The 12582-nt window shown below is 43.8% G+C and overlaps 1 protein-coding gene across 1 annotated transcript in view; it reads left to right on the forward strand.

Annotated features, from left to right (window-relative positions):
* The window catches only part of Col22a1 (collagen type XXII alpha 1 chain), a 217055-nt gene that overhangs the window by 71589 nt on the left and 132884 nt on the right, over positions 1 to 12582 (forward strand). The window contains exons 18-21 of the mRNA XM_051159567.1: positions 3022 to 3066; positions 3500 to 3529; positions 3789 to 3863; positions 8571 to 8615. Coding sequence (XP_051015524.1) covers positions 3022 to 3066; positions 3500 to 3529; positions 3789 to 3863; positions 8571 to 8615 — 195 coding nt within the window. The remainder of the gene's footprint in view (positions 1 to 3021; positions 3067 to 3499; positions 3530 to 3788; positions 3864 to 8570; positions 8616 to 12582) is intronic.

Below are 12582 nucleotides of genomic sequence, written 5' to 3' on the forward strand. Positions count from 1 at the left end.
CTACTGGTTATGTTTACACAATTGTTATGGATGAATAGCAGGATATTATTTTACTCGATGAAAATTGAGTGTACCAAAGGATTTTTATCTCATTATGAGCTGCAAGTGATTAGAACATGTATTGATTTATTCATGACTAGTATTGACACTTGCTTTTGTTTAGTCATGTTAATGACAAGCTATGTCTTCTCAGGATGAGTCCCAGAGATTCAACATTCAGCCATTTATAATTTTCCCCATCCGTATGTATGTAGGGCATCCACACAAATTACAACACAAGTATGTGCTATACTGTAGTTTTACGTAAACTGGACACAAGCTATGGTAATTTGTGAAGAGGGAAGCTCAGTTGAAAACATGTCCCTATCAGATTGGCTTGTTGGCAAGCCTATGGGGCATTTAATGATTGATATGAGAGGACCCAGCTCATTGTGAGTGGTACCAACCTCTAGGGTGGTAGTCCTGAGTGCTATAAGCAGGCTGAGTGAGCCATGAGAAACAAACCATTAAGCAGCACTCCTCCACGGCCTTTGTATCAGTTCCTGACTCTTTTTTCTACCTTGAGTTTTTGCCTTGATTTCCTTTTGATAATGGACTGTGATATGAAGAGTAAGTGGAATAAGCCACTTCCTTTTCTAGTTGTTTTTGGCCACGGTGTTTCATCGCAGCAATGGAAACCCTAACTGTGACTAGCTATGCCCAACTGCATGTTACCAAAGGACTAATAAAGCTTGTGGAGGTGTAGAGTGAATAGAACCAGCTCAGAGAAGTTAAATAGCCACAGAGAAATGCAGATGAAGTATTTGAGCTAGAGCCTGAGTTTGTGGGGGCATGTATGTTCATGAGTACTTGTTATAAAGATTGTGTGTGTGTGTGTGTGTGTGTGTGTGTGTGTGTGTGTGTGTGTGTGTGTGTTTTCCCATTCTGTGGTTTCTCAGAGAAAATAAGGATTCCTACTAGGCAGAATTCAATCATTATAGTAAGAGACAAAAATGAAGGCAAAGCAAGAAAAACTGTCACTCAGGTATTTTTAGATTTTTTAAAAATTTAGTTTTAAAATTAGCTTGTAAAGTTGCAGGTTTCCTGATGTGATTTATGAAAATCTTTTGACATAGAAAAGAGCAATTGAGGGGCAGGGAAGCTGTTCAGTGGATCAAGCAGTGTAGCCCCATTTAAAATAAGAAATAGACTGGTGTGGTGCCCTGCCTGTAACCTGGTATCTGATAGGTGGAAAGTCAGAGACAGGAGGTCCTCAGGACAAATTGACCAAGTAAGACTGTAGAAGGATTACTAATGTGTTTCGATGCATTAGTATAGTGGCCGTTTATCTTTATCCAGCTATTTACCCAAGTAGTGACATCTGGAGACTGTGATTTATTTAATTAGCCTTGAGCTCAGCACTGAGCAATAATTACGCCATCCTAAATCTCTGAGTTAGTGTAGTATCCTCCCAGACAAATTTCCCACCATACTTGAATTTTTAGTCATCTCCTGGCTGCAGTTCACTTCTCCTCATGCTTCCTGGATCTGTCTTCATGGCTCAACTCTTACTTCCTCTCTCGTTCTCCTTCCTCTGGCTGGATGGGGTGCCCCACCCTAGTCTGTCTGTTCAGTATTGGCTTGTCAGCATTTTATTAGAGAACAAATGGTGGGCATCTTTATACTAACTTGAGAAAGGATATACTTAGAATAAACATTACAGTGTTGTGCCTGGATTGAAACCAGGTAGTAGGATAGAGAAATCAGAATTAAATGAACAAGGCTAAACTATACACTGCAAAAGAACATTGTGCCAACATGGGATAACCAAACTGATGAGCTCTGTGCTCAGCTAGACATCCTGCCTCATTAAGTCGTGATTCAGGGAAACACTTGATATTAACCTCTGGCACTCACATGCACAGATGAACATGTACCCTCCATACACATGGAAACAAACATGCACATGAGAAACAGATCAGAGAGCAACTGGGGTTTTCAGAAGTGCACTTGGTGACGTACACAAATAATGGTGACTATTACTTTTTTCAGGCAGAGTGTGCTATGGTGGGATTGGGCAGACAAGAAGCACTTGTGGACTCAAACCGTTTGGACTGAAAGGGAGGGCCTGAAGGCAGAGCAGATAGGGAGTGTGATTCATCAATTGAACATACCCCCAAATGCAGTAGACAATAGCAAGTATCCCCAGACTCACTAGTTATTCCTGCTTAGCCTTGAGATGTAGTAGGCTTTCATCTTTGTTCAGGGCCCCATTAATTCATCTGCTCATTTATTCTGTAATGCTTTAGACTGCTTGAACAGGCCTGTAGGTAAAAGAAAAGTGATCCTCCTAGGGGTCTTCGCTAGATGCAGTGTCTTTGCCTTAGCTATCTGACACTGGAGTCATGGAATCAAGAGTTTTGTATTGCCACAGTTGATATATATGTCATGTAGAAATGAGGTGTAGTTCATGGCCTGGGCATCCTGATAGAACCAGAGCCAACATAGCCCAGGTGACCCATACATGAAAGAAGAGAAGGCATCACACGGTATATGATGATGATGAAAGCGTGTGGGAATCCTCGCAGCATTTTCTTAGTACTCATTTGGTAGGTGCTGACCACGTGCTAAATCATGAACTTGGCACAAGGGCCCCTGCAAAGGTGGAAATCACTGCTGTTGTGGTGTCCAGTGCAGATCCTTCCACATCTGGTATCCCCAGAATGGCAGTCCAGTGCTATTAATGAAACAGTGTATAGACGTGACAAATTTCACAGAACAGCCAGTTAGACGTGGACACTGGCAAGAGAGAAAAAAAAAATCTCATGCCTTTCAGTAGCCCATGAGCTTGACAGTGAGATAAGAGTCAGATGCAAGAGCTTCTAGAATAGTCAGAGGTAGGAAGAGGTCCAGGCATGATGATGGTGGTGATGATATGTGTGATGGAAAACAGAGATCTTCTCAGTCTTCAGGATAAACAGGGGCATGAGAAAAGGGAAAAGAAGAATATAACAATAGTAACTGGTGATGTGCTTTCTGCAGGGAGATGTGGGGCCTGCAGGACCCCCTGGTGTTCCAGGCTCTGTGGTGAGTCACTGATGGTGGGACCCATGCACTAATATGGTCATGGAGTTGGGTCACTGGAAGAGTGCTGACCTCTAGGCATAGAGCAGAACTCATTTGATGATGGGACTTGGGTGGAGATCTACAAGCAGTTAGGGGTTGCCAAGGGAGGGATGTAATCAGGGGTATGTATACACACACACACACACACACACACACACACACACAAACATATGCATGAAAAAAGTCACGATGAAACCCATTGTTATGTGTTCTTAATGTGTGCCATTTAAAACCTTGAATAGAAAGAGCATTCAACATCAAACATCAGATCATGTTTGAGAAGAGTGGGAAAGCACTGCATCGTGGCATGTGCAGTGGATACCTGGGGTGGGGCCTGGGAGTCTCATTGCTATTGAGGAAATTACTCTTTTGCTAACTCCTGTTTATCTCTCAGGTGCAGAGAGAGGGCCTGAAGGGAGAGAAGGTATGGGGAACAGATCTTTCGATTAGGGTTTAAGCTGTAGCAGAAGAAAGGCCACAGCTGTGGGGTTGGTCTCAGGGATCCTTTCAGGGATGTGTCCTGTTGGCTTCTACCCAGGAGTCAAATGCCAGCACCTATGCCTGTGGGGCCTTCTGGGTGCGAGGGAAGTAAGTTCTTATCTCTGAAGGGCCATTGGGTGGTGGTGGCCCTGATCATGTAGAGAGGAAGATGATGACTAATGCCTGTTTGTTTGCCCTTTCAGGGAGCCCCCGGGCCAAGAGGTCACCAAGGCCTATCTGGGCCTCCAGGAGCACCTGTAAGTCACTCCTCCCCAATGGTGGGTGTGTCTTAATACATATACACCTGTAAATGTATATTCTATCCTGTGACTGAATAGAGAATTATTTCAGAAGCCTTGCTGCCACTCTGGGAGTAGATACTATGGTTAAGTAGCATTGCTGCTGGCACAAAATCAAGTACAGATATCGTGCAGCCTGCATTCAGAGCCCATTGTCCGCAACAGGCCGTGATCAGGTACTCCTGGTGTGTCAGTTCCTGTTCAGATCAGACATCAAATGCCAGTTGAACCACTTCCCGCATATTTACTTTCCCCACCTCTCCAATTAGCCCTGACTGTGGTGAGGAGGCTCTGTGCATACAGCTATTGATTTCTGCCTCTGTTAAGAACCTAATGATGTGAAAAATAACCATTTGCAAGGAGGACATGAAGGGTCCCTGGGATCATTTATGGTGAGAGTTCATATCGTAAGGACAAGTAATAAAAATGTAGTGAACTCCATGGGGGTAATTTTAAAAAGTAATTTTCTAAGGATGGAGGATTAAATTTGCATTTCCATGCAACATGATTCTGATTCTTTTGCATTGTTGTATTTTATTGAGGGAAATGGAGCCACTGCATCGATAAATTGATGCACCCTGAGCTTTAGGTCCTGTTCATCATTAGGACACTGTGGCAAGGGGTGGAAAATAAAGGAAACCTACATAGTATTTTATTTCAATGTAATTAGAATAATTTAATATCAAACCTTTGGGGTCGATAAAGCTATCTTATGCTGTACCATTCCAAGTCTCATCTCCTCAGAGCTATCTATATGGCTTAATTGTAATCTTTGAGAGAATTGAGTTCCGTGTGTGTATAAATGTACACTCTAGATACACTATTGGAAAATAATGAATTTCTATACATATCTGCAGAAGTGAAGGAGTTGGTGTGGTGGTGGTGGTTGGCTGCCTTGAAAAGCTATTAAGAAGCAAAACAAAAAATCGAAGCTGGTGTCTGTCTATGTAGCCTGGGGGCTTTTCATTGTCAAGTGTGTAAGGGAGAAGGCCTGGAAGCCTCCCTAAGCTGCTGGGAGAACTGTCCGTGGTACTGAAGATGCTCTCCATGCTGCGCACTCTTGTCATTGTAGAGGAGGACTTTATACAGTACAAGGTGTTGATAATGAAATTACATTAGTCCGAGGTCGAGAAGCACTCAGGAAAAAAGGCTTTGTTAAAAGGGAACACGATTTTCGGACTACACTTTTTTAAATTTAAAAAAATGTTTTCATACAATGTATTTTTTAAATTACATGTATCACTGTATACATGTAATTTACCTTCTTCCTTCATTTTTATTACCTTTGATTTTGTACAATATATTCTGAACATGTTCCTTTCCCTCCTGCAGCTCCTCCCAGACCCTTCTGACTCACCTAACTTTCTTTCTCTCAATAAACAACAAAATGAAAAAAAAAAATCAGACAGTCAAACTAATTTAAAAAAAATACCAGAATGTAACAAAAAGTACACACTCACACACACACACCAAACAAACAAATACCCTCAACCCACCTTCTCCAAATTCATGAAGTCTCTTTTGTGTTTGTTGAGTGCTCCTGGGCATAGGGCCTACACTACAGTATGGTTGATAGACCCAGGGACACTATATAGGAGAAACCTGATTTTACTTTCCCCAGAAGACATCAATTGCAAATAGATTCTTCCTTGGAGCTGTAGCCTTGTGTCCACTTCTTTTCTTAGTGCTAAGATCTTATCTGGTTTCAACCTGTGAGGTCTTCAGCATGTCGTCACCATCTCTTTGAGTTTGTGTGTGCATCAGTCCTATTGTGTCCGGAAGACACTGTTTCCTTGGAGTCTTCCCCCACCTCTAGATCTTATAAAATTTCTGCCTCCTCTTCCACATAGAAGTCTTGGGAGAAGGAATTTGATGAAGGCATCCCTTTTAGGACTGAGTCTCCCACTGTCTGTTTTGTACAGTAGTGGATCTCTGCGTTAACTCCCATCTGTTGCAAGAAGATTCTCTATTGAAAGTTAAACGATGTTATGATCAGTGGCTATGGGAAATATGGCATTAGGAGTCACTTTATTGCTGTGCTTAGACTAAACTTCTTAAAGCCATGATCAGTATTTTTTTTTCTATATTGGAATCCACAATGTGTGTCACATGATGGGAACTTAATGCATACTGGTGGGGGTGGGGAGATGTCCTTGCCAGTGGACTCAGGAGAATATTACAGTGGGAAATGACTGAAGTGGATAAAGAACAGGGCGAACATGGAAGAAGTCAAAGGATTGCACAATCTATGGTGTCCTTCTAAATGTAGATTTCCATCTTTGCTAACAGTACCAGATGACTCTAATACTCAACAGATTCATCTCTAATTTGAAAACTGTCATTGTCGTCACTCCTATCGCTAGTCCTGCTGTGAGGGTTAAGTGGACTGATGATCAAGTTCAGCATGGATTTCAACCCGCATCATTACTTCCTTTTGAATTCCAAGAGGCATCTACCTCAAAGCCTATCCACAGAGCAATTGCTTCTTTAAAAAAATTTTTCCTACTATTTAATCACTTTACATCCTAATCTCTCAGCCCCTTTACTTCTCTCCTTCCAGTCTTTCCCCACCCCCTTTTCTCCATTTCCCCTCTCCTTCCTCCCAATTGGTACCAATCCACCCTGCTATCTCAAGTCACTGCAGGACTAAGCACTTTCTTCTCCCACCTGTGAATGACAAGGCAGCTAAGCAATGGGAAAGTGACCCAGTAGAAGGTAGCAGATTCAGAGACAGCCCCTACTCCTACTGTTAGGGGACCCACATGATGACCATGCTGCACATTAGCTACATATGTATCCTGGGTCTAAGTTCTGTCCATGCAAGCTCTTTGGTTGGTGGTTCAGCCTCTGTGGGCCCAAGTTAGATTACTCTGTAGGTTTTCTTGTGGTGTCCTTGCATAAAGTCGGCACCTCCTGTAACCAGGTGTGAATCCCAGTGGAGGGAGAGGGACACCAACCCACACATAAAACCTTTGACCCCAAAAATGTCTTGTCCACAAGAAGCGTAATGGCAAAGGTGGAACAGAGATTGAGGGAAATGGCAAACAAGTAACTGGCCCAGCTTGAGACCCACCCCTTGGGAGAGGGCAGACCACAGTCACTATTAATGATACACTGCTATCCTTGGAGACAGGAGTCTAGCATAATTGTCTTCTGAAAGGCTTTGTCTGGTAGCTGATGGAGACAGATGCAGAAACCCAAGGCTAAGCAAAGGGCCAAGCCTGGGGAGTGCTGTGGAAGAGTGGGAGGAAGGATAGGGGGAGCCAGAGGGGTCAAGGACACCACAAGAGCAGTTGCTTTTTAAATATTCATTGAATTGAACAAAACTCAGAAGCTGGCTTTAGAGACTTCAGTGGAAAAATAGAAAAAAATTTGAGTTTGTGCTCAGCAACTCTGGGGAGAGGAAAATATATCCTGTTCTCTAAATGGGAACAGCAGATGATACTCCGCATCTGAATGCTGGCATCATTTCTCCCTCTCCTGTGATGAAGCAGGTTCTGGTAATCTTACCAATGTGTCGCTAAGCCACCAAAGCACCTGCTCAGTGCTCAGCACCAGGCATTTCTCCATGCTTACAGCAGAGTAAATCCTGTGGGTCGCCCCTGCTCTTGTGCCCTGAGCTTAGCACATTTTTCTTATGAGGAAGGAGAATTTGTGCACGCCACTTCCACCATGCCATGGATACATTTACTTTTCCACTTATACAGTGTTATAGGAAGAATTGACCATGCCTCTAGATGTTGTCTGGTCATCAAAGAGTTACGCAACATTTGGCCATGGGGACAGTGCCTATGTGATGTTGATTATTTAAGACAAGAAGTCCAGAGAAGACATTTCTGAACAAAATCCACTAACTACCAAGAAGTTGTGACATCACCTCCACTGTGTAGAAGAAATGATCAGGCTTTGGCACTGTCCGCTGACCCCCACCCCAGAGCCCTCACAGCGGTCATAGCCATCAACCTTCTTTCACTAGTTGGCATGTACCTTTCCTAGAAGGCTTTATTTGTACCAACTTTATTTTTTTTTAAAGATTTATTTATTTTTACTTCATGTGCATGAGTGTGTGTCTGCATGGATGTAAGTGTACTGCATGTGTGCCTGGTGCCTGTCTGCAGAGGTCAGAAGAAAGAATGGGATCCCCTTGAACTTGTGCTATGGATGTCTGTGAGATACCACGTGGGTTATGGAAACGGAACCTAGCGTCTTTGCAAGAGCAACCAGTGCTCTTAACAACGGAACCATCATTTCAAACTGGTTTTTTATTACCTTTTATACTTACTGATTCCCAAGAGTCAGAAAATCCAAGCCAATTCCTTCTGAGGCAGCAAGATGTTAAGAATGGGCACTGACCTAAGGGTTAGACACTGTGGTTTAGATGATTCTTCCGTGTGCTTTATGCAAACTGCTAAGTTAGCCGGGAGGTTCCCACTGTGCTCTGCTGCAGTGTGTGACATTGCCCACGTATTCCCGGTTCAACATATTTGAAAAGCCCCAGTCTGTCTGGTATCTCCTAGAATAAATCGCAGAGCATGAATTGCTGCTTCTTTTCTAACCTCGTAATTTCCCGTTAGGATGCAGTGACATGTTCCTGTCCAGTGAGAGTGAGGGGACAGGGCATAATCCATGCCATGGAGCCCCACATGTAACATTCTCTCCTTCCTTTTTCGTTTTCTCTTCCAAAAGGGTCCAGAAGGCAGAGATGGACCACCTGGGCCTCAAGGTCTCCGGGTAAGTAAACCATGTCCCCTTTCGGATGCCCTGCTCTCCCACACTGGCCTCCATTGGAGAGGACTGAAGACCAGCCTCGGCCTCGGGAGCCTGCAGTGAATATTGAAAACTGAATGAATGGTCTCAGTTTGTTTATCTGATTAGCCGTGTTCATAGGGACACATACCCCTAAGAAATCAGAATTCCTGAGAGAAAGAAGCCAAGTAGGGGCTATAAGGCAGAGATAAGCAGGTAACCAGGGTAGCAGTAGCCAGAGGTTCTTACAGGAGGTTGTGTGGGAATGTAATTTTGAGAAAAAAATCTAAGAGAAAAATACAGACAAAAGGAACAGTGTGCCAGCATGTTACAACTTTTATTGAAAGATCTGTATCATTATAAAAAAAATTTTATCTCCTGGTATTCTATTTGATGTAATTAAGTTTAATTTATTAACTTTCTTCTTATGTAAAATTTTGCACACCTGGAATAATGTAAGGGGCTTTGTAGGAAGGATGCAGTGGCGTACACAAGCCAGGTACCCTGCTGGATGCTTCATGGCAAACTGGGCCAGGAACTCAGGGTTCAGCTGTGTCCCTGGTGCCTTGTAGAGTGCCTACACACCAACTAGACTCTAACTCTGAATCTGTGCTCATTTTCCTTGTTCCCACATGGAACTCTTTGCAGGGTAGTTACATCCAGTAGTGAGGCAGGCAGCTCCTGGCACAACGAGCTTCTTTGCACTGCTGTTTCTCATACAGAGGCCATGGAGCCACTGATCAGAGGGCATCACATCTGATGGAGGCAGTCTCTACCCTACTTAACGCCCCATTTATCCTGAAAATTGTGGAGGATGGTTTTGCATGCATGCCGTGGATTGACTGAGGGAGCTGGGCCCACAATACTCCGTGTCTTTCATCTTGAAATCACGTGTGACCCTTGTCACTCAACAGACTCTACCTTACAATTGTGTTTGAATTTAACCACCTTGAACCTCCAAGATTCTAAGAGAAGCTCATTTTAAAGTCCAGGGGAAATGTGGAAAGATATCTCCAAGGCACTATGGGCAGGAGACAAGAGAGTCACAGTCAGCATACTCAGCCATAACCCATTTCAATTTCACCTGTCAGACAAATGAAGCAGTCCCCACATCGCCTTCTCTTCTGTGTAGTAGAAGGAGCCTAGGCTTTGAAACAAGGATCTATGCTTGACCCCAAAGCTATGAGACCCTTGTATGCTACCTGGTCTTTGAAAACCTGTCGCTTTCTTACTACAGCAGTAAAGTCTCAAAATAGCCATAGTTGCTGTGAGAAAGGAAGCTCAGAACGGGAAGCAAATTGTCCCAGTGTTAAGTCTCTGAATGTGTTCACACACAATCTTAAGAGAAGGCAACCATGTTCACATGTTACGTAATGAATGTTTATGCTTCACTGGCATTGAACTTCTGCAGCTGCTGCATTCCCAGAGATAGATGTACATAAAGATGACTAGGAACAGTTTTTATTCACAATCTTGTATTTACTCACCAAGTGGAGAAACGGAAAAGAGAAGCAGCAGCTAGTTGAGATGTTGTGGGCTCAGAAGCAGCATCCTGGGACATTAGTCCCTGGCTGAGTTAGGAAAACCTGAGACTGAATGACTTACTCAAAACTTACTCAAAAAATTATTCAAAAATTCTACCTTTGCTTTCCTTACTTTTGACCTGTTATTTCCTTGTCATCAATTTCATTTGAAACATTACCAAAGCACTCCTAAATGTCAGGATGCACAGTCCAGCTGCATAAAGGAATAGAACAGATTTTTCTTAAAAACAAACATAGAGCTCGCAGACCAGGCCCTCACTTTATTACCTGGAACTTACTATGTGCACTTCCCAAATCACCTTTTGCCATGCTAAGAAGCACTTTGACTCCATGAGCCGCACCAAGCACATATGAAATGTGGGCTTGGCTTGGTCCGTACTTAACACAGCTTAAGGGACTTGGGAACTGAGCAGGTATATCGGTTTTTGAGATTGGCTGACCAGAACAAGGATACTCAGGGGGAAGCAAAAAGACGGAGAGGGTAGGGTAGAGCTGTGGCTCAAGTGGGGATGAGACATGAATTTAGCAAGCTCCATCTGTGTGCCAGGCCAGGCAATAGCTTCTGTGAATCAAGTCTAGACCCTTGTAGAACAGTTTCTCAGTGGACCCTAGGTATTCCTGCCCCGGACTACATACTGCTCCCAAGCCCACCTTACTTTTGCTGCGTCTCTCAGTGTACAGTGTATTCACATAGCTGGTGCTGAGCTCTGATGATGCACAGATGTTCTGCTGTCTCTTTCAGGATTTTCCCAAAAGATTTAGGGCTCCACCGTCTGATGCTCAAAGCCCTCCAAAGCTAAGCCTTGTTAGGTCTCCAGGGAGAGGGATAAAGATGCTGAGATATTCAAAGGAGAGGGGAAGCTCAGGTTAGAGGAGGCTGCTGAGCCTCCAGGGAGTGATGTGGGAGTGGGTGCTGTTGGGCCCAGCTTTGTAGTAAAAAGGCTGCTGAAGATGGTTACAGGACATAGAAAGTGTCCCATCGAGGTGACTACTATGATTTCTGTGCATTGATCACATCCAGCAGAGCTGTCTCCATTCGTGGGCATGAATCAGTTAAAACTCCAAAGAGCCATGGCCATGGTTTCTTGGCCCAGCCCTGCTGAAATGGGGACATTACACCTTCCATTCCCGCTTCCACCCCATTTCCTTGCTCTTTTTGGCCTTTTCTCCCTTATCTCACCCCAGCCTTATATCTTCCTCCTTTTCATTCTACTGTAAGTTCATCCTTTCAACAAGCATTTCTTCACCATCGACTGGCCATGTTGGTGGTCCCCTGAGGGTAACTTCACTCATGCTGCTGCTGTTCTGGCAGTCAGAGTGATGCAGACACAGCAGTTAGCATTTGAGCAGGTGATGCTGACAGGCCGCAAAGAGAACGAGACACTCAGGCAGGCTCTCAGGCAGTGAGGTGGCTGGCCAGGCTGACAGCCATGGAAAGGACACACCATGCAGAGGGAGCAGCCTTGTCTGAAGGGGGCAGGGTCTGCTTGGCATATTTAGGCAAAGCATCATTAGAGCCAGCAAGAATCTATCAGGGATATGAAGTAACAGAACCGGAGAACAGTTAGTATTCAGCCCTGGAGGCCATTGAAGGACTGTGGCTTTCGTTGTGCATTTAGTGTGGGGCAATCGGCTGCCTTCACTGTGTTCTGTTATAGAAAAATATGCAAAAGTTGAAAGAATAGCTAAATGAACCTCTATATCCCCGATATCCACTTCAACATTTATGAAGTAATTGAAGCGTCTGTTTTATTTATATCTACACTCAGCCTGCCCACCCTTGGGTTAGTTGGAAGCAATTCTTAGTTCCATAATTTGTATATGAATATTTCAGCACACTGTCTCCAAAAGATAAAGGGTTTTAAAGAGAAACCAGACTGTAATACCATTATACAACCCAAATCTGCTTGAAATTTCATCAGGTATTTACCCCAGTGCTCAACATGGTATGCTCTGTCTCCTCTGTGCCTGGATGTGTTTGCTCATCATGATGCTTCATCCCAGAAGAGCCAGCCTTGCATCCTGAATGCAGCCACCCATGTTTGGAGATGATTAGAGGGAGGAGGGGCCCCATCACTCAGGAGCTTCCTGCTAACCAAATGATAAAAATGGCAGCTCAGGCCAGAGCTGGAGACATAGAGGCAACAGAGGTTGCTGAGGTCCCAGCCTGGCCCAGATCACAGGCTGGGAAGTGTAGAGACTGGGTAAAAGGAAGAAGTTGTATCCTGAAGGGCCATTGTGTAGCACAGGGAAGCAATGAGGAAGACATTGCTACGAAGTACAGTAGGAGAACCAAGGGAGTGTCTCTTACCCTGCACCTCTAGTAACTTTCTTTTCTTTTCTTTTTAAATTTTTAATTTTATTAATTTATTCAGATTACAACTCAATTGTTATCCCATTGTATCCTC

This window comes from Acomys russatus, chromosome 17 (genome assembly GCF_903995435.1).
Source record: "Acomys russatus chromosome 17, mAcoRus1.1, whole genome shotgun sequence".
In the NCBI taxonomy this organism is placed as follows: Eukaryota; Metazoa; Chordata; class Mammalia; order Rodentia; family Muridae; genus Acomys; species Acomys russatus.